This window comes from Dreissena polymorpha, chromosome 6, assembly GCF_020536995.1.
Source record: "Dreissena polymorpha isolate Duluth1 chromosome 6, UMN_Dpol_1.0, whole genome shotgun sequence".
In the NCBI taxonomy this organism is placed as follows: Eukaryota; Metazoa; Mollusca; class Bivalvia; order Myida; family Dreissenidae; genus Dreissena; species Dreissena polymorpha.
In genome coordinates, this window is record NC_068360.1 from 71,158,236 (window position 1) to 71,180,742 (window position 22,507).

A 22,507-nucleotide genomic window follows, 5' to 3' on the forward strand; every position below is an offset into this window, starting at 1 on the left:
AACAGGAAAATGCACATTCGAAACATTTGAAATAAATATTAGCAAATACATAATGAGCCCTGCTCTGTGAAAATGAGTTTAAATGCATGTGCGTACAGATTCGTCCCAGATTAGTCTGTGGAGTCCGCACAGTCTAATCAGGGACGACACTTTCCGCTTTTATGACATTTTTCGTTTAACCAAAGTCTCTTCTAAGCAAAAATCGAGTTTATGTGGAAAGTGTCGTCCCTAATTAGCCTGTGCGGACAGCACAATCTATTCTAGGACGACACTTTACGCACATGTACATTAAACCCCTTTTCACAGATCGAGTCTCTAGTATTTTATTCCAACGTTCTAATATTGTTTCATTAAATAAATATATATTGACTGTCGTTTTAAACGTGCGGGGTAAGAACTATACTGCTAAAAATGTTATATTATATTATACATATATCTTATAACATAAAGCAAATTATGCTCTAACTGGAATTTAAATTCTCGTAGCTGTTCTGTTGTTTTATAGTCCTAGGTGCTCGGATTCTTACCACATATTTTTTTTATTAAACAAATAAATCATATTGTACGGTCATTACACACTTCCAAACAGACGGCACTTCTCTGTTTGTGTTAAAATTTTATTTTTAGTGGCTGTAAATCTAACCAATTATTTTGTTGACAGATAAATGTTATTGTGTGTGTACACATAATGAGAAGATGTATAAGCAATGTACATCTAACTTATTCCCGTCGGCGAGTAATATACAAAATTAATTTATGTTCTTATTTAAATAATAAATACAATGATTTACAGTTATTTATACATTTAAACTCTGTTCTTAGATACAAATCGAGTTGTTAAATAACGACAGCATTTGTAACACATTCTAGATTATCGTCACATCAAACTGATAATTGTTGCGGAAATTGATGGATATTAATTAGCATGGGGTCACTTAACTCGAATACTATGGAGTCCACCTGCCAGCTCTGCTGACACTTAACTTGTGTATAAAGGGCAAAAAGTGGGAAAAAAAAATTTTTTGCTATAAAAATACAAGTACTGCAGAGTAAGTATATTCTACACTTCTGCTATGGTGTCGCGCAGGGGGATTGTAGATATTTTTCGAGACCAGTATAGAAAATGTTAACACCTGTTGAAGCCATATGACACGTGTGACCGGATATTAATCATTAAGTTAGATGTTTTGTGTTGTTTTTCTTAGAACATGGATTGTGTGCGTTAATTCTTTAAAAAAAGTGGAAATATATATTAGTTTTCAGCGTTCTCTATATCGTCTGCGTGTCATTTATATAAAAACGCAGAAATACCTATACATTTCCTGTCTTTTTTAATTGTATATGAAATTGCAAAGAAAAAAAAACACGAAAAATTACACCCGTAACATATTACCCACGGACTTCAACCGTTTTAAATATTTTCTTTTTGATTAAACTATCGGTACTATGGATAATAATGGATAATAATGCTACTATATTTAATAAAATATCACATTTACAAGTGTTGCGCATCTTAGTGACGTGTAAATAATGATTTAAATCCATTTTATTAAAGCACGTCTGCATTTTCCTTCTTTGTCCATATCGTATGCAATTTCCTTCTTTGTTCATATCGTATGCAGTTTTCAACGTTATCTATATTGTATGCATAATCCGTAAGCGTTTTAGTGACGGCCATTTCCGGGGTCACGGAACACCGCCGATCGCGATGCTGGTAATAGACGCTTGCATTACTGTCTATTCTGGGGTTATGAAATTCCAACCATCGGAGCGACCTAGATTGGTCAGGGGCGATAAGAATGGACAGGGATATAAATATGCGCAGAAATAAATATTGCATTCGGCTCTTTTATGATTGGCGAAAAAAAAAATGTTTTCAGAAATCGCAATAAAATTTTTTGGGTCGGGGGGTAAAAAGTGGGTCGGTCGGTAAAGGGCAAACAAACTTAATTTTAATTTAGGCCTTATTGCAAAACTTAAACCTTGGTTAAAGTTTTGGGACACACACATACAATGACTGACACAATGCCAAAATGACAGGCACTGCAGACAGGCCAAAAACAATATACCGCTGATCTTTCGATCCGGGTTGCATAAAAAATTAGGAATGTGAAACAGCATTGTGAGGACTTCAGCAAAACAAATAAACCCTGTACATTTTTTAATGGTCATGTGTGAGAACTTATTGCTCTCTTGCACGACTTGTTTTTATTCTAATTTTATGAAATCCATCTTCAGAGGTGTGATTAAACTAAGACTGTAAAATAACCAATCTCTTGACACAGTGTTCGGTTGACCTTTAATAAAATAATTATACATAGTTTAGGTGCCTTCTTATTAAAACAGTTTTGTGTATAACAAGATATGTCACCTAAGGTGAAATATACCCCAAAGCAGTTTAGAACACAACACCATATGTGCGTGTTTTTGGATCTAACTATGCGTCACGATAATCCAAAACCAATTTGGGTTCAAAGATATTGACCTTATAACACAATGTGTTTGTGAATGAGTACCGTGAGTAGCAGTCAACTTGAGGACATTGCATGTTTTTGTTAAAATGATGTAAGATTAGGCAATGCTTTTCACAAGCCATTTAACGGTCCCTCGCCGAGACGCTTGAATTTGGAAATCAGAGTCTGCAGTGCGCTTGAAATTTACCGATTAGTGTACTAGTATTTTTTCAGTAATTGAATCTAGCCATTTTTCAGATCAAAGCGAAATTTGTGAATATTTTGAGAGCCAATTTACGATCATCTGTCAATTACTTGAATTTTTTTTACCCAACTTAAGCCCACCTTAAGGTGGAGCGTTGTTGTATTGGAAAATCAATATTAACCGATGACAGCGCACGCTTTCCAAGAGCAACAGCACTTGTAGGCATTCAATACATCCTCGTGGAAATAGTGCATTTCATGCATAATGTTGTCAAATCATTTATTAGACTCATAAAGCCTCTTAACAAATTATTGTTGAATTATACACAACTACATGTATAAATGTTTTGTTGAATTCTCAAATTAGAATAGTTAAATTTGTAATCCGAAACTCGCTTCCCAAATTTAATGTTAATGCGACAAATGAACAGTGCTTCATGCATTTCATATTGTTTCTTTGTCTCAATAAAAAACACGCAAAAACTCTGCAAACCAAATAACGTCAAAAGTTAATGTAAAACAATTAGCGTATGCAGGAAATTGCCCTCCCTATCCCAACCCTAATGGCCCCGGGGCGTCTGAAAAATATCCTGTGCAAAGCACTGCTTGGTCAACAAAACTAACATAAATGAAAACATTTTGAGGACTAGAGTTCCGAACAAATGATGAATTATGGTATTTTCTTATTTTCTACACACATAATTAACATCAACACAAAAAAATTCAAATACACACCTTCATCATAAGCCAGGAAATGATACAGGAACTGGTTTTGTCAAGTTCTTTCCCTAATGACTTAACTACACCTCAGCATCATCTGCAAAGTACAAAACAGCTTCATCAGTCATTTTACACAACACAATAAGCAAATAAACACAGATTTCGAAACCTTAACGCTGACCCTAAGTTCAAGGTCAAGGTATAAGGGGTCAAAATTTGTGTACGTAATGAAAGGCCTTGTCCATATACACATGCGTACCAAATATGAAGGTTACATCTGAAGCGACATAGAAGTTATGAGCATTTTTAAAACCTAAACGCATATTTTACAAACCTAAACCCGGACCCTAAGTTCAAGGTCAATGTCAAAGGGGTCAAAATTTGTGTGCATATGGAAAGGCCTTGTCAATATACAGTTATACACATGCATACCAAATATGGAGGTTACATCTGAAGCCACATAGAAGTTATGAGCATTAAAAAAAAGAGCTGTCTAGGCTCGACTATTCGAGTGCTTGACAGTATAAAGTAAGCCATCATGGAGAGGGGGTATAATGTGGGTGTGTGGTCATTTAATAGATAATCTTTTAAAAATAAGAAAGAAAAAAAAAATTGGGGGGGATTATGGGTTGGGGTGTGTGGGATGGTTTGGGTCGAGTCCATTGTGGTATGTAAGGTAAGTGTTGTTTTGTCAAAGTATGAATCAAATGTGAAAATAAATAAAGAAGTTATGGCAATTTAAGCAAAATGTATTAATTTGACCTTGAGAGTCAAGGTCATTTAAAGGTCAAGGTCAAATTCAACTTGCCAGGTACAGTACCATCATGATAGTAAGAAAGTATTTGAAGTTTGAAAGCAATAGCCTTGATACTTTAGAATTAAAAAGGATCTAAACACAAAATTTAACAAAATATTCAAAGTTACTATATATATATGACCAAGGTTTAAGTTTTGGGACAGACACAGACACGCACATACAATGAGAGACAGGCCAAAAACAATATACCCCCGATCATTCTATCCGGGGCATAAAAACCTAATTGTAGGGCAAATCATCGTTTTGATAAAATATATTTTGTATCATGTACTCACTTTTTTGATAAATCAATTGTATGTCAAGTCCTCACTTTAATAATAAAATAAGTTTTGTGCAAAGTCCTCATTTTGATTGCTAAGATGTTATTTTGAAAAAGTTCTTATTTTGAAAAAACTCATTGTAGGGAAAGTCATCGTTTTGATCAAATAAAGTGTGCATCAAGTCCTCACTTTTATGATAAATCAAATGGATGTCAAGTCCTCACTTTTATAATAAAATCAATTTTGTGTAGAGGCCTCATTTTGATTTACAGATTTTTTTGGCGAAAGTTCTTATTTTGAAAAAAAAACTAATTGTAGGAAAGTCTTATTTTGATCAAACAAATTGTGTATCAAGTCCTCACTTTTATGGTAATTCAAGCGTTAAAATAATGTCAAGTCCTAACTTTTATAATAAAATAAGCTTTGTGCAAAGTCCTCATTTTGATTGATAAGGTTTTTTGAGAAAATTCTTATTTAAAAAAATATTGCAGGACAAGTCTTCATTTTCATCAATGTCATTCATGGCCTGTCCTCATTTTGATTGCTAAGATTTTTTTGGATAAATGTCTTATTTTGAAAATACTTGTATGCAAAGTCTTATTTTGAATTGTGTATCAAGTCATAACTTTAATGGTAAATAAATTGTATGTCAAGTCCTCATTTTTAAAATAAAAAAAGCTTTGTGTAAAGTCCACATTTTGATTGGTTAGTTTTTTTCTCGAAAACTCTTACTAAAACAAGGCTTTTGTCAAGCAATATGGTTCCCTACCGGCTCCAAAATTTGTCAGAAATTCCACCATTAAATTTTTTTTATGGTTGCCATAGCAACCACAATTTTTGACGTAGGAACAAAATGAAATGACGTGCATCATGTCCATTTTGCCATCTATCCATGTTGTTGCAAGTTTCATGAACAAAATATTAAGACCTTTTAAAGTTATCGCAGGATCCAGAAAACCACCATTTTAGAAATTCAGCAGACAACATTTTAGCAGACGACAAATTTCCCAGCATGCAAATGGTTAAGATAGTGTAGGATTATGGTTCTTGTGAATGGCACTTCTCCTCATTGCTATCTACATGTATACACCCATGAAGTAGCAGTAATTTTAAGTTTATTATCTATAAATAAACACAAAATTACTTATCTATAAACAAAATAAAGTGACGCTAATGAGAAACAATTTAATTCAGATAAGTTTTATTTTAGTCTCACTGACAGTTGAAGTATTGCTCACAAACCGTGTCTTATAAATCCGCAAACTACTCATTAACTGATGGAAATGCCTGGGAATTCCCTTTGTATCACACACACTACCAATATGATTCTAAATGTCATTTTTCACTTTAAACAAGAGATGTGTTTGTCAAAAACAAAATGCCCCCCTATTGCAGCACTTTGAAGTCATATATTTGATCTTTGACCTTGAAGGATGACCTTGACCTTTCACCACTCAAAATGTGCAGCTCCATGAGATACACATGCATGCCAAATATCAAGTTGCTATCTTCAATATTCAAAAAGTTATGACCAAACTTTAACGATGGTTAAAGTTTTAGGAAAGAAAAATACAATGATATTTGACCTTTGACCTTGAAGGATGACCTTGACTTTTCACCATTCAAAATGTGCAGCTCTGTGAGATACACATGCATGCCAAATATGAAGTTGCTATCTTTAATATTGCAAAAGTTATCAAACTTTAACCAAGGTTAAGTTTTGGGACACACCGCATACAATGAATGAATTGATGAATGAATGCCAGACAGACAGGCCAGAAACAATTTACCCCCGATCTTTCTATCCCGGGGCATAACAATCATCATGTATATCACGGTTACATTATCAAAAGAGTATATATTGCCATTGTTAAAGACATTTTAAAACACTAATATGTGAAGTTGGAATAAGCAATCAATCCTGGAGGAAAAAATCAGCAATTCATTATATGCAATTTTACCTGTTGTATTTATTAATTTTGACAAATTTTCAGTAAAATAGACACTTGCATACAATTATATAAATGTATCATTTCAACACATTTTTCTACAAAAGTGGATGCTTAAAAAGATTTTTCTAAATCCTAAAAAACATGAAACCGTGTCTATGCATGCATGAACGCAGTTTAAAAATGCACTTAAAATGAAAAAAATAATTCACTGTGAAAGAAAAAGTAATGGAAAAGTGCTCATTATACTTACAGTATAGACAGATTATTACCAAATGATATTCAGAAAACAAAATGAACAGTTTTGTTTGAGAAAATTCCCTTAATGATGTCCATTCCAAGTTATGTCTTATTCAAAATTCCCATAATACAGTGTTCTTTGTATAATACATGTTTAATAAAATAAAAATAGGAAACAAATCAACACAATTAAGTATCTCCAACTGATTACATGTTTAATACAACAAATTGAACAACATTTCTTTTTTTTCAAATTTATTCTCTTAACATTATTATGCCTATAAAGATTAGCACAGCTCCCACATCGTCAGCCTGACGTTCACGATTTGATTTATCAAGAGATGCAACTCTTGCAGAGCTCGAAATCAGGAATGTGAAAAGGGACTATTGGAGAATTAAAAAGCAATACAAGCAATCGTTATGACCAGTCATTCGATTTTTATGATGTTTTTCTGATCAGAATGGTACACATGCACAAAGTATAATGGTGGTTTCAATAAAAACTGACGATTAATGGATAGAAGAAAAGAAATTACCATGTTAGCCCATGCAAGCGCTAAATTTGTATTGTAAGAAGGCACAGAAGTATGTGTAATGACATCTTTTTTTCATTCTGACACTTGTTCTTGGTAACGTCTATTACTGTTATAAAACAAATACTTAGTACACATGTATTTAACGGTCAAATATGTTAAATACAAGAGCACCGCCTTGCGGGTGCAGACCGCTCATCTATTTTCTTTTTAAAGGTGAAGGGACTCTCATTTTCAATCACAAAGGAGGGAGGGGTGGAGTGAAGAGCGGTGCATTGTGTGGGGGTGTGGACATTTATTACATTTTCTTCCAAAAATGCGAAAAAAAGGAAAAAAAAAAATCGGGGGGGTGGGGGGTGGGGTGGTGGGGTGGGGGGGTGGGGGGGGTGGGGGGGGATTCTTGGGTGCGATGGTTGGACGGTATTTCAAACATAAAATAATAAAAATAAATATTTGTGTTTTTTAACCGTTTCATAAAAAAAAATTGGGGGGGGGGGGGTGAGGTGGGGGGGTATAGTGTGAGGGTGTGGTGGTAATTTGTGAGATGATCTTAAAAAAAAAAAATAGGGGGGATTCGGGTGGGGGGAGGGGGGGGGTGGGGGGTGGGGGATTCTTGGGTGCGATGGTTGGACGGTATTTCAAACATAAAATAATCAAAATAAATAGTTTTGTTTTTTAACCGTTGAAAAAAAAAATTGGGGAGGGGGTGGGGTGGGGGGGGGGGTAAAGTGTGAGGGTGTGGTGGTCATTTGTGAGATGATCTTAAAAAATAAAAAAAAATAAAAAATAAAAAAAATAGGGGGGGGGTTGGGGGGGGGGCACGGGCGATGGTTTGGGTGGAGTCTATTGTGGTATGTCAGGTAAGAGTAGTTTTGTCAAAGTATCAATCAAATCTAATCATAAATAAAGAAGTTATGGCAATTTAAGAGAAATTTAATAATTTGACCTTGAGAGTCAAGGTCATTCAAAGGTCAAGGTAAAATTCAACTTGCCAGGTACAGTAACCTCATGATAGTATGAAAGTATTTGAAGTTTGAAAGCAATAGCCTTGATACTTAAGAAGTAAAGTGGATCGAAACACAAAATTTAACCATATCCCGTCTCTAGATTTGCCGCCGATTTCCACCAAATGCCACCATTTGCCATGTAAAAGTGTGGCAAACGGTGAAAATTCGATGGAAAACGATGGAAAATGGTAAAATGCCATCGTTTTCCACTAATCGATGGAAATCAACAGTGGCATTCGATGTAAAACGGTGGAAATTTGATGGCAAACGGTGAAAAATAGGATTTTGTCATTTTTTGAAGTGGAAAATGTACATTTTGAATAGGAGAAAATGGCTCTTAGAAAATTTTGCAAGAAAACCTGAGTGGCAAACGGTGGAAAAAAAACTTAGAACATTTTCAAACAAAATGCTCTCTGACAGAACAGAAAACGAAAAACAGTTCTTTTAATTTAAATTGAATGTTCATATAATTAAATGACATTTTCCGCAATTCCATGCGGAAAACTAGTAAAAATATGCAGAAATATGCGGAATAATGAAGAAAATATGCGGAATAATGGGGAAAAAACTGAAATGTGCGGATATTTGATTTTTTATGAGATTGCGGATGCTCAAGAAAATTTGTCCTTAATTTTTGCGAACATTTGGTTTTTATAGGCGGAAAGTAGATTTTTGTTTGCACAAAGCTTGATTTTGTACACGGAAAATACACTTTTGGGGAAAGTTAGGACTAGTTATTTCAGGCTATTTCAGAAGTCAGATGTGTGCGGAAAACACTGTTTGTCATTTTTACAAGTATTCTAGACATAGGCATTAAAAAACAAATCTGAGTGCTGTTTCTTGTTGTAAGAGCAGTAGCAGTTGCATTTGTAGTTGTATCAGTGGTGGTGGCGGATATATTGGTATGATGGTAGTAGTAGTAGTAGTAGAAGTATTAGTAGTAGCAGAGGCAGTAGCAGCAGTAGTATAGCTAGTAGTAGTAGTGATAGAAGTTGTAGCAGTAGTAGTAGTTGTAAACGTAGTAGTAGTAATAGTAATAGTTGTTGTTGGAGTTGTAGGAGAAGTTGTTGTTGTATCAGTAGCGGTGGTGGTGGTGGTAGAAGTAGTAGTAGTAGTAGAAGTAGTAGAAGCAGTAGTAGCAGTAGTAGCAGTAGTAGTAGTCAGTGGTGTCGTCGTTGTTGTCATTGTCGTTGTAGTAGTAGCAGCAGCAGCAGCAGTACAAGTTGTAGAAGTAGAAGTAGTTGCTGTTGTTATTGTTGTAGTTATTGTTGTAATAGCAGTTTTGTAGTTGTTGTAGTATCAGTGGTGGTGGTGGTGGTGGTAGTGATAGTAGTAGAAGTAGTAATAGTTGTAGTAGTAGCAGTAGTAGTTGCAAGTAGTAGTAGTAGCAGAAGTAGTAGTAGTAGAAGTAGTAGAAGTAGTAGTAGTAGTAGTAGTAGTAGTAGTAGTAGTAGTAGTAGTAGTAGTAGTAGTAGTAGCAGTAGTAGCAGCAGTAGAAGCAGCAGTAGTAGCAGCAGTAGTAGCAGCAGTAGAAGCAGCAGTAGCAGCAGCAGTAGCAGCAGCAGTAGCAGCAGCAGCAGTTGTTGTTGTTGTTGTAGCAGCAGTGGTAGTTGTTGTAACTTGCAAAGCAATTTCTACAAATAAAAATGTCTTAACCCTGTTCAAGTTACATACACTCTCTCTGAATATCAAACTACAGCAACTACAGCTGAGGTTTACAAACTATCTGATAACCACTGTGTGTTGTTGGCTTAACAGCCTTTTCTGATTGGCTGAATTCAAACACAGATGGTTTTCTTCTTGGTTTGAAATACTGGCCGGTACACATGTTAGAAAATATACAGGTTTAACTTGTTGTTAAAATGAAACTAAATTAATTTCACAAACAGTAGAGATGAGTTATTCCATTACCAACAATTTCTTAAAATAATTATGTATAATTAATATCATTTGGATAGTGACATGAAGTGTTGTTAAAGAGTGATGAATACAGTGTTTCAGCAGTCTGTCTAGGAATAGAACAACAACTAAAGGTTTGTGCTTTTCATAATATTTCTAAATATTCCTTAAAATAAATGCTGCTTATGTCATCATTGTAGAATTTTTTTTTGATGTGATATTTATGGCAAATATTAATTTAAATAATGTAATACGAATTTACAATAAGTGCAGTTTGCAGCTTGATTAAGGAAGTAATTAGACCTATATAATGTGTAGAAATTAATAAGGTTGAATGTAGTATTGGAAGTTTATCATGCTAGGGAACAGATGCTTAAAGGGAGTTTTGTGCTGTGCATGATGAGCACTCAATGCTCATTAATGATGTTAATGTTTATAATAATAAATTAATTAATTAAATTTTTATGTTTCACTGTGCATTTTCATACCAATAGAAATTATAATTAAACATTATTATAATTGTAGCAATATTAAATTTGTACTTATCATTCCAACAAATTAAGTTAAAATAAAAAGATAATGTGTTAAATATATTTTGTCATAATTTTGTTTAGTTTTAATCTAACCTGAGCAAAAAGTGATCATTAACTTGGCTGGTGTTCTACAGACTGAGCTATCCCGCAACCTGACAATTTATCTACTAAATTGACTTATTCAAAACGTGATATAAGATCAAAATTACATTTATTTGAGTAACCAGTAGGACTTCAATATTAAGGGTAGATGACTACAGATTTATTGATTTCTATGGTTTGTCATACTTTTTTCGACAGCTTGATGGCCGACTTACAGAGCATTAGCAACAGTTTCAGCAGCGACTTCTCCAACAGCAGCAACTTCTCCAACAGCATCAACCACTGCAGCAGCGAAAACAACAACTCCAGCAGCAATCAACCCAGCAGCAGCAACAACCACCCCAGTAACAACAACCGCAGCAAAAACAAATCCAGCAACAACAACCAGATCCTCAACCAGATTGTCAAGACCTACCTGTCAACAGGACATAATTATGGTGGGTACACAAAAGTAATTATTACAAAAAGTATATAACTTAAAGCTACAGTATGCTGTGGCAAACTGAAGCATTAGTTATTGCTTACTGATCTCAATTCACTTATAACAGATTCAATCAATTTTATCTTTACTCTGTAATTTGTAAAATTATTATAATGTCTTATTATGTCACAGAAAAGTGCTGGTAAAAGAACTAATTTTCTTTGAGCAAAAAGGAAAGTAAGGAATTCAAACTTTGTATATAAAGTTACAGAATTTAATGTAAACATTTATTTCAGGCCCAGCTGCTATTAGACATCACTGGCATAACAGATGCCAGTAAGGCTGCAAAGAAGTTGTTCCGCCGCCTGTACAGGGAGGAGTGAAATAAAACGAAGGACTGTGAAACACTAGAGTACTTGAAATATTCTGTTTTGTTAAGAGTGTATATATCCATTGTCTACTTCAAATAATAAATTGTTATACATTATTTCTTTACCTAATTTGTTTTTTATTTATCCTTTTTTTCAGTTAGGTGACATTCAAACTGAGAATGCAAAGTGCCATCAATATCCGTAAAACAATGACTAATTGTACATCTTGCTCCACCATTTGCCAACGTCTGTGGCAAACGGTGTAAAATATTACACCATTTTCCACTGGATGGCAAACGGTGGCATTTTGTCCAAATTCTCCACCGTTTGCCATCGTCTGTGGCAAATGATGTAAAATTTTACATCGTTTTCCACTGGATGGCAAACGATGGCATTTTGTTTCAATACTCCACCGTTTGCCATGGTCTGTGGAAAACGATGTAAAATTTTACGTCGTTTTCCACTGGATGGCAAACGATGGCATTTTGTTTCAATACTCCACCGTTTGCCATGGTCTGTGGAAAACGATGTAAAATTTTACAGCGTTTTCCACTGAGTGGCAAACGATGGCATTTTGTTTCAATACTCCATCGTTTGCCAGAAAATGCCACCAAATGCCATCGATGATGTAAATTCTTCACTGTCCTCTTTTTTTCACTGTTTTCCACCAATTTTCATCAAATTTGATGTTCCAATACTCCACTGTTTGCCACTCTTTTTTTTCATGTAAAACGATGAAAATCGGTGGCAAATCTACAGACGGGATATTCAAAGTTACTAAGTCAAAAAAGGGCCATAATTCCGTAAAAATGACATCCAGAGTTATGCAACTTGTCCTTTTACTGTACCCTTATGATAGTTTGCGAGTGTTCCAAGTATGAAAGCAATATCTATGATACTTTAGGGGTAAAGTGGACCAAAACACAAAACTTAACCAAACTTTCAATTTTCTAAGTATAAAGGGCCCATAATTCCGTCCAAATGCCAGTCAGAGTTACATAACTTTGCCTGCACAGTCCCCTTATGGTAGTTAGTAAGTGTTGCAAGTATGAAAGCAATAGCTTTGATACTTAAGGAATAAAATGGACCTTAACACAAAACTTAACCAAAATTTTCAATTTTCTAAGTATAAAAAGGGCACATAATTCTGTCAAAATGCACGCCAGAGTTATCTAACTTTGCCTGCCCGGTCCCCTCATGATAGTAAGTAAGTGTACCAAGTTTGAATGCAATAGCATTGATACTTTCTGAAAAAAGTGGACCTAAACGCAAAACTTAACCAAAATTTTCAATTTTCTAAGTATAAAAAGGGCACATAATTCAGTCAAAATGCATGCCAGAGTTATCTAACTTTGCCTGCCCAGTCCCCTCATGATAGTAAGTAAGTGTACCAAGTTTGAATGCAATAGCATTGATACTTTCTGAGAAAAGTGGACCTAAACGCAAAACTTAACCGGACGCCGACGCCGACGCAGACGCCGACGCCAAGGTGATGACAATAGCTCATAATTTTTTTTTCAAAAAATAGATGAGCTAATAAGTATAATTTTAGATCCAATACAATAGTATTTTAGTCAGTGCTACAATAGAAAGCACTATAGGTTGAGTTTTCATGGTAACTGTCGATTAACTGTCAAAGTTTGGTAAACTTTTCTATTTGCAATATCCCATTATGACCCATAAACTTTGAAAATTGAATGATCAAAGTATACATAAATTAACCATTTTACTAGTTAACAACAATATGTTAACAAGGGCTGTTTGTAAAACATGCATGCCCCCTATATGGGCTCTCAGTTGTAGTGACAGCCATTTTGTAAATATGTTTTTGTCACTGTGACCTTGACCTTTGACCTAGTGACCTGAAAATCAATAGGGGTCATCTGCGAGTCATGATCAATGCACCTATGAAGTTTTATGATCCTAGCCATAAGCTTTCTTGAGTTATCAGCCGGAAACCATTTTACTATTTCGGATCACCGTGATCTTAAACTTTGACCTAGTGACCTGAAAATCAATACGGGTCATCCGCCAGTCATGATCAATGTACCTATGAAGTTTCATGATCCTATGCCTAAGCGTTCTTGAGTTATCATCGGGAAACCATTTTACTATTTCTGGTCACCGTGACCTTGACCATTGACCTAGTGATCTGAAAAATCAATAGGGGTCATCTGCGAGTCATGATCAATGTACCTATGAAGTTTCATGATCCTAGGCGTAAGCGTTCTTAAGTTATCATCCGGAAACCATTTTACTATTTCGGGTCACCATGACCTTGACCTTTGACCTAGTGACCTAAAAATCAATAGGGGTCATCTGCGAGTCATAATCAATGTACCTATGAAGTTTCAATATCCTAGGCATAAGCGTTCTTGAGTTATCATCCAGAAACGATTTTACTACTTCGGGTCACCGTGACCTTGACCTTTGACCTGAACATCAATAGGGGTCATCTGCAAGTCATGATCAATGTACCTATGAAGTTTCATGATCCTAGGCGTAAGCGTTCTTAAGTTATCATCCGGAAACCATTTTACTATTTCCGGTCACCATGACCTTGACCTTTGACCTAGTGACCTCAAAATCAATAGGGGTCATCTGCGAGTCATAATCAATGTACCTATGAAGTTTCAATATCCTAGGCATAAGCGTTCTTGAGTTATCATCCGGAAACGATTTTACTACTTCGGGTCACCGTGACCTTGACCTTTGACCTGAACATCAATAGGGGTCATCTGCAAGTCATGATCAATGTACCTATGAAGTTTCATGATCCTAGGCCTAAGCGTTCTTGAGTTATTATCCGGAAACCATCTGGTGGACGGACATACGGACGGACAGACAGACCGACACTTGCAAAGCAATATACCCCCTCTTCTTTGAAGGGGGGCATAAAAAGTTATTGCAAAAGTTTAACCAAGGTTTAAGTTGGTGACATACACAATGAATGACAGACAGACAGACCCAAAACAATATGCCCCCGATCTTTCGATCCGGGGGTATAAAAAATATATGCACAATATCTGCAAAATACCAATGCAAGATCATTTACTGATAATAACTGAGTTTTAGCTCCTATCCAATATATTAGTTTGTAAAAATAAATAAAACAAGGGACAAAATTGTCACAAAACCAGGTTTTCAACTCAAAGTGTGACCTTGACTTTAGAGATATTAACGCAATTCTTTCGCACGACATACCCTCGGCCTCCAATGATGAACAAATGTGCCAATTGATTTTAAAATCTCACCATGAACGACATAGTTATGGCCCGGACAAGCTCATTTATGACCATTTTTTACCTTTGAACTCAAAGTGTGACCTTGACCTTGGAGATATTGACGTGATTCTTTGGCGTGACACACCATCCACTGATGGTGAACAAATGTGCCATATGATTTTAAAATCTCACAATGAACAACATAGTTATGGCCAGGACAAGCTTATTAGGCACGCTAGCCCGCCGACATTCGCCAATCTAATAACCAGTTTTCTTCGAAACCCTGGTTAAAAATCTAAAATAGCTGTTCTGCTTACTCACACCAGGTAGTGACTACTTAAATTAGTTTTCATTATCAAAGTTTTATACATGTAAGAAACTCAGCGTTTCTTCAATGATGGTTACAGTGTAAATAACATGAAACAATTAATAATACATTAAAATGTAACATTAAGCATAAGCAGTGATTTTTCTTCACATTATATTTTACAGCCTGTACTGTTTTGATTCGGGAAAAAGTGCGATAAACCATAGGGAAAATTAAAACATTATTATAACGATTATAAATAACAGTTATCAGTATACCAATTGTTAATAAGTGCATATATTTAACTGCTTTCTAAAATTCCTATTATAAAACTGCTAGGGAATTAAACTTCTGTTTGACCAATTGAATTTATTTTAAAGTTTGGCTTATTATATTGGACATTTTGGGGATTTTTTTAATACTTTTTGCCACCCTGTAAGAGGCTGTAATTTTGGAAAAAAACAACACTAATAGGAAATATCTTGCATTTGTATTAGTTCTAAACATAGTAGGTTATGGTATTATACAATACTCAATGCATTACTTTTGTTAGTTTAGCACTGTTAAAATTAGTAATTTAATGAGAAGTTTAAGTTTTGTAAAGTAAAAAAAAAACAACGTAACTTGGTAATGAAAGAAAAATACGAAATGGGTAGTAAACGTTTTGTATTTCATATAAAAAAGTCAATCAAATCCAAGTAAAGTTGTTGAGGTCCGGAAAGTTTCTTCACTTTTGCACTTATGTTAAGTTCATGATTTTGGGGCATAATTGTACACCTTGAACTTATAGCCATCAACAGTTTGAACTAGTAGATAGGAGGCGTGTACAATTTATATAAGACGCATTCTTTTTTGTCGACTTCAACGGCGACACTCAGTTGCATGTTATCTTGGCTTTTTTAACGTAATCAATACCAACAAGTTTATTGCAGATTTTTACCAAACATATGCATATGATCGGTGACATTTCACATCCTGCGGCGGCACGTTGCATTTTGACGCCATGCTTCGCATCTGTCCGCCAAGGCAAGCCGCTATATGACGCCGAGTCGATGCGCATCCAGAGCTCCAGATAAGGTTTTGTGAAATTCTTAAATTACTACCAGATTTTCAAAAAGAATTCTTAACTCTGAAATTTTATTCTAAACGTTACTACTAAGTTTTGGATAATAATTCTTATTTTTTCTAAATGACCTCAAATAAATAATAATGGTTATGTTCATGCAAAAAAAATCAAAATAAACATACTAGCAACTTTATTTATACGAGTTCAACAGTGTCTTTTCAGTATTATACACCTTTTTTTCCCAATACCTTCATATGCCCAAACTGTGCTTAGATTGCATGCCTTAGATGAATTTTTACATATTTCACATTTAAAACGGGTCGTCCCTTATCATTAGCCACGGGACTTGTCCCTTCCACTCGTTCAATGTTTTTGTGTGTGTTTAAGTTTGGACCCATCGTGTCGCGTTTTTGTTTAGCTTTTTCGACTGTATCGGCAACTGAACATACAACAGCGTATAAGATCTTTTCTATAATATGTCTTTCTAAACATTTAACTTCTGCTCACTTTGCGTACAATATGTTAAAAGCGTGTTTTTGGACGCTTTGCAGTTTTTTAGGACGCTCTCTGGGCACCGCCATTGTTTTTTGACAGATAGACTGTATACGCCGCTTTTATTGGAAAAATGCGCTTTTTAAAACAAACCCGATAACCATTCTATATAAGCACCGCAAAGATCTTTAATACGCGAAAATAACTCAATAAAAATCGATACGAACCAGTGTAAAAATAATATTCGTAACGTGGTTTTTTTAATTCTTAATGGTACGACAAGATTTTAAAATAAATACGTAACAGACTTGTTCGTAATAACGAAAATACGACCCTTATCTGGAGCTCTGGCATCATAAAAAAAATCTTTAAAAGATTAGTTAGTCACTAAATTTTAAAAGAGCAATTATAATAAAATTATTATAATATTAAAAATCATAATTAATTTAATGTAATCTATTACTGCATACTTACTATTTTTCCTGTCGCTACTCATTACCCAATTATCCCGTATAATCCAGTATTAAAGCAAATTCTGGTAAATATTTACAAGAAAAGTGCTCCAGAATTTCAAGAAATACAAATATTTGCCTTTTTTATTAAGTATGAAATGAATGTTGGCATTTGTTTCTATTTAAAGATGTGATGAAATAACGTGCGATCAGGGCGTTTTTTTTTCCCAAATGAACACGCATCAACATTCTGAAGTGATGCTCATGTATTTATACAACACAAAATAAACCCACACTTTTCATGCAACATTCTACATGTCTGCATAATTTTCGAGAACTTTCTTTTTAGATAAAGGATAAGCACTGTTTATTTGACACTAGAATTTAATTGTTAATGTTGAGTTAGCATTAAAACTTGGAAGCATGTTTCGGATTGCAAATTGAATAATGCTAATTTAAGGATCGAACGAAACATTACAGTTATGCTTAATTAATTCAACAATAATTTGTTAAAGCGCATTATTTGTTGAATATATTTTAGGATATGCTATTATAAAACTTGTCTATAAAGCATCATATAAACATCATATCCGCTTATTAAAACATGAAAATAATAACATGAAAGTAGCGTAAATCTAGGTTTCGACGCTACACAAATGCACATGTAGGTGTATATCTTTGAACTCTATCCGCGTACGTATGCAGAGGATTTATGCCGCGAAAGTACGCGAGGTAAATTCAGACTCAGCGTTATTGCACGGATTGATGTTGAGTGCCTGGGCGATACGCCGCGTGAAAACATGACAAGGCCGCCGAATGATTCTGGCTGTGGTGTGACCAAGGATTATGTTTGTTCCGCGTTGGCTGTAATGTAAATAAGTTACTTAAATCATCTGCGATGCAATGACTCATTGTCATGGGGCAAAATTAACATTTCCATTTGTGTCTTTGGCCGACACGATAAGACAGACCAACGTCGCCATTTTTTTACAATAAACCAATCTAGTAACGCATAGCGTTATAACAGTCTATTTTGTAAGGGGGCAGGGGATATATTTTTTTACCAAATTTTGAGTTCTGAGAGGCCGCAAACACTCATATCCATTTCATCAAAACAGAAAGTGACACAGGAAAATCTTTTTGTGTCAGTGTCATAACATAGGCAACATACATTGAAAATACACCCAAAGAAAAGGCTGGCTTCTTCACTTGTGAAACTATGGTCCTTGATGTTTCCCCCCACCAACCTAATTTTTAATAAAAATTGAGAAATTTCACCCATTTGGCACAGAACATTCAAACAGAATGCAATCCTAGTTTTGACTACATTACTCATTTATTTCATCCCTGTGCTGTGTTTATTTACCTAGAAAAGTGTCTCCCATACGTTTAGATTGCTCACAATTTACCTTCAAATCTGTGATCTGTTTCTTCAGCGAGAAATATTGACTTCCGCCAAAAGTGAAATTCAAAATGTACTTGCTAGGGAGCTGTCAACTAGTTTCAATGTTTTTTTTCCAAAATGTTGAGACATTCTTTCTTTAACCTAACACAAGAAATAAATCTTATAAATTCCTAGTTGATTTTTAAAGACCATAAGTTATCCCTACCCTAAAGATATGTAATGTTCACCCCCTTTCACTGACATATCCCCTGCCACCTAAATTAGATATAGGCTACATTAAACTAAATCATTAAATGTATAGGTGCAATGCAAAATTGTTGCTGCTTAAAGGGCGCAAAATAAAAATATTTTTATTTCGTTTTAAAATTTATAGGTGCAGCAAATCTGACTAACATTTAATCAATTTGTTGTGGCCTAAAGCCAGATCACTTTTTGTATTACATTCTCTCATGCGAGGCGCCAGCTCCTCATGCGTGCCACGCATGATTTTGTTATTCATTTGCTATAAGATATTGTCAAACAATTGCAATTTGGTGCATACACGAGGTCAGAACTTTGCAGATCTTATTTGTTAGCATAAGGTTATTGGTTCTGTCCAAAAAAGAATGCAAAACCTGATTTCATTAGCTACCAATCATGAGTAAAAAAAAGTATGTACCTTTTTTAACCGAAAATGTATGGTTTCTACGTTGTATTTTATATGAAAAGGGTCAAACGACTGTCTAAGATCTTACATCACATGTCATTGAATTATAAATTACATGCGAAATTCAGATACGAACCTGTTTTTAAAACGAAAGCGCGTGATAATTATTCGAGCCACCTGCTGCTAGAACACTATATAGCGTTTTGTGGCGGTTTATGTATTGTTCTTATGAAACATTTGAAAATATTGTAATAAAGTTCAGAAAATAGGCATAATGAGTCACTGAACAAACGAGATCACATGTTGAGATGATGATGTAAATCAGTTGGTGGAGTACAGATTGTTCCCGGTATTTTCACACGAAAAAATGTTAGGGGTTCTACTTTCACCAACAATGACGAATATAAGCAACTTTGAGCAATCCATGTTAAGTATAAAACAGATTATTTCACCATTAACAATTTTTCGAATGCAAACAAAAACATGACATTAAACATCGTGTATCAAAAATATAGCTTGACAAAAATAAATGTAAAAAGAAAACTTACAGTATATTCACAACAATCGCTTTAAACTGGCTCACTAAGACGAATTTTGGCGACTTTTTCGATATCACTAAAATTGAATAAATATCCTCGACGTATGTTGATTTGCGTTGTTAATGTTTTGCATTAAAATTAGCAACAAACAAAAAACAAAGCGTTGTATATATCATACCTTGTTGAAAGATACCCATATTCCACTAGTTAATGGAGCATATTTATTTTCTGCAACACCCACATTGTAATCCATGAAAACAGTTGTTTTAACGACACGTTTTCAGTCTCCGCCATTTGACTAGAGTGTCCTCGCACTGAAGTTAAGGTCGCGACCTCTGACGTCATGCATATATTACACACTGGACAACTACAAACAAGACGAGGACCATCATTTGCATATATCACATGAAGCGGGGTACCAAACTATAGCGAATGGCCATACAGGCGGGAAAACACGGATACCAGTCGATTTTACACTTTTCAAGGTCACGTGACAGTAGTAAACTGTGCGTAGTATGTGTATGAGTACCATGGATAGCCGATAACTTGAGGACTATGTAGTTTTATGTTTAAAAGATGTAGGACAACAAAACTAACGGAAATAAATGAAAACTTTCTGAGGACTATAGTGCAAGTCCTCGCACTGTCCGCCAGTCCTCACGACGTAGGTGTGCAGTCAAGTTTGAGTCCCCACGTTGATAGCTATACAAACACACACACACGCACGCACGCACAAACGCACGCGCACACACATACTCGCTCTAATTAGTTTATTTAGTTTAGTCCGAGTGTATTAGTTCATATGTTAATTTAATGTGTATGTTCTACAATTTTTGTATATATATTTTTTTATGGCAAAACCCTTCCCTTTTTGTTATTGTAAACAGTTTTATTTATCATGTGTACCTGTTGCTTTTCGGGATGTAACCAAAACTTTTATTTTAAGGGTCGAGTTACAAATACTTATAACACAGTGTCGGTTGAAAAGATGAGAACGACGAATACATTTTTTTAAATGACAGTCGAAATATGTAGTTATAACACAAAAGGGTTAGCATCATCAGCAAAACGTACCATTATGTTTCAATGGCTTAAGGAAAACAAATATGCTTTTTTCAAGAACTACACTGTAACGCAGATGTAGATAACACACCTTGGGGTAATCAATGGGGAAGAGACCTTTTCTTGAGCGGAAATAGTTCTAACTCTCTAGGCATTGGCATTTTTATCAAGAAAGATTTAGACTTTAAATATAAAATTTTAGAATATGAGGAAATTATAATAGGCAGGCTACAATTATTGAAAATAGAAGTACAAGGGAAACTAATTGTTTTGTTTAATATTTATGGTCCAAACACGGATAATACGGATTTTTTTAACACTTTGGATATACATATACAGAAATATAATGATCATTCACTAATCCTTGGTGTGGATTTTAACACTGTTATTAACTATAAGTTACATATATTAAACTAAACGGTCGATCAGATACAAATAAAAAATGTAACGAAAAAATAAAAGAAATAATAGAAAACAATGACCTATGTGATATATGGCGTTTAAAAAATCCACATAAAAAAGTTTACACATGGCATTCAAACACTCGACCGCCTATATTTTGTCGCTTAGATTATTTTTTTTTAATCTCAGGACATTGTAAATTGTCTCGCAGATTGCAACATTTCCACAGGGTTCAAATCGGACCACTCAATAATATCAATTAAATTAAATCTACTTGTATATTGCAGAGGCCCTGGATACTTTAAAATAAATAATTCATATTTATTGGAACAAGAATATAAAAGTTGTATCCGGGCGTCTATATCGGAAATCGCAAACATCAATCGCGAAGCTAATCCAAATACTTTGTGGGAAATAATTAAAGGAAGCATTCGAGACGAGACAATTAAATATGCCAGCAAAATAAATAAGAAGAAAAAGGAACAGGAAGAAACACTTAAATCGAAAATTACAGAGCTAGAACAACAACTAATAATAAATAGCAATGATTTAGATAAATGCAAACAACTGATCGACTCAAAAAGTGAATTAAATAATCTAATTGAAAATAATATAAAAGGAATACTGCTAGGAGCTAAGGCACAGTGGATTGAAGGCTCCGAAAAAAACACAAAATATTTTGCAAATCTGGAAAAAAAACGAGCAGAAGCCAAAATTATACAACAACTCAAAACTAAAAATAATAGCATAATACAAGACCAAAAAGACATACTAAATCACACAGCAAACTTTTATAAAGATCTTTATAAAAAGGACACCAATATAGAAAAAAAACAATTATGAACGTTTCTTTACGAATATATGCAATAAGATAAGTCCAGAACAAACGCAAAATGAACAAAAGTATCTATCACAGCATGAATGCGCTAAAGCATTGTTAGACATGAAGAACAATAAAAGTCCAGGATCTGATGATATCTCTGCAGATGTTTATAAAATATTTTGACAAATATTAAGGAATATGTTGTTAATTCTCTTAATTACTCTTTAGACACAAATAACCTTACAGAACTGCAAAAACAAAGCATAATTACTTTGCTACCCAAGACCGGAAAAGACACCCTTTTGATCGATAACTGGAGGCCTGTCTCACTTCTTAATGTGGATTACAAAATAGCTACAAAAGCCATTGCCAATCGCATAAAACCTTTCTTAAATCACATAATTAGTACAAACCAAACCGGCTTTATTAAAGGGAGGTACATTGGCGAAAATGTAAGACTTTTACAAGAAATTATTGAACGAATTGATGAATCTAACGAAACCGGCCTAATATTTTTTCTGATTTTAATAAAGCCTTCGACAGTCTTGATCATGAATTTATGTTTAAATGCCTGCGCCAT

The 22,507-nt window shown here is 34.6% G+C and overlaps 2 protein-coding genes across 2 annotated transcripts in view; one reads left to right on the forward strand and one right to left on the reverse strand.

Moving 5' to 3' along the window:
- Window positions 1-19,936, reverse strand: part of LOC127835790 (plexin-A2-like) — a 39,472-nt gene extending 19,536 nt beyond the window's left edge. Inside the window, exons 1-2 of the mRNA XM_052362226.1 lie at window positions 19,819-19,936; window positions 3,393-3,474 (exon numbers count right to left, since the gene is read on the reverse strand). Of these exons, the coding sequence (XP_052218186.1) occupies window positions 3,393-3,401 (9 nt within the window). The 5' untranslated portion in view covers window positions 3,402-3,474; window positions 19,819-19,936. The remainder of the gene's footprint in view (window positions 1-3,392; window positions 3,475-19,818) is intronic.
- On the forward strand, window positions 9,974-11,625 carry LOC127835016 (uncharacterized transmembrane protein DDB_G0285607-like). The gene is made up of 3 exons (XM_052361187.1): window positions 9,974-10,216; window positions 10,916-11,154; window positions 11,435-11,625. The coding sequence occupies exons 2-3, from the start codon at window positions 10,920-10,922 to the stop codon at window positions 11,476-11,478; spliced, it is 279 nt and encodes a 92-aa protein (XP_052217147.1). The 5' UTR covers window positions 9,974-10,216; window positions 10,916-10,919; the 3' UTR covers window positions 11,479-11,625.
- Window positions 19,937-22,507: the final 2,571 nt, after the last annotated feature.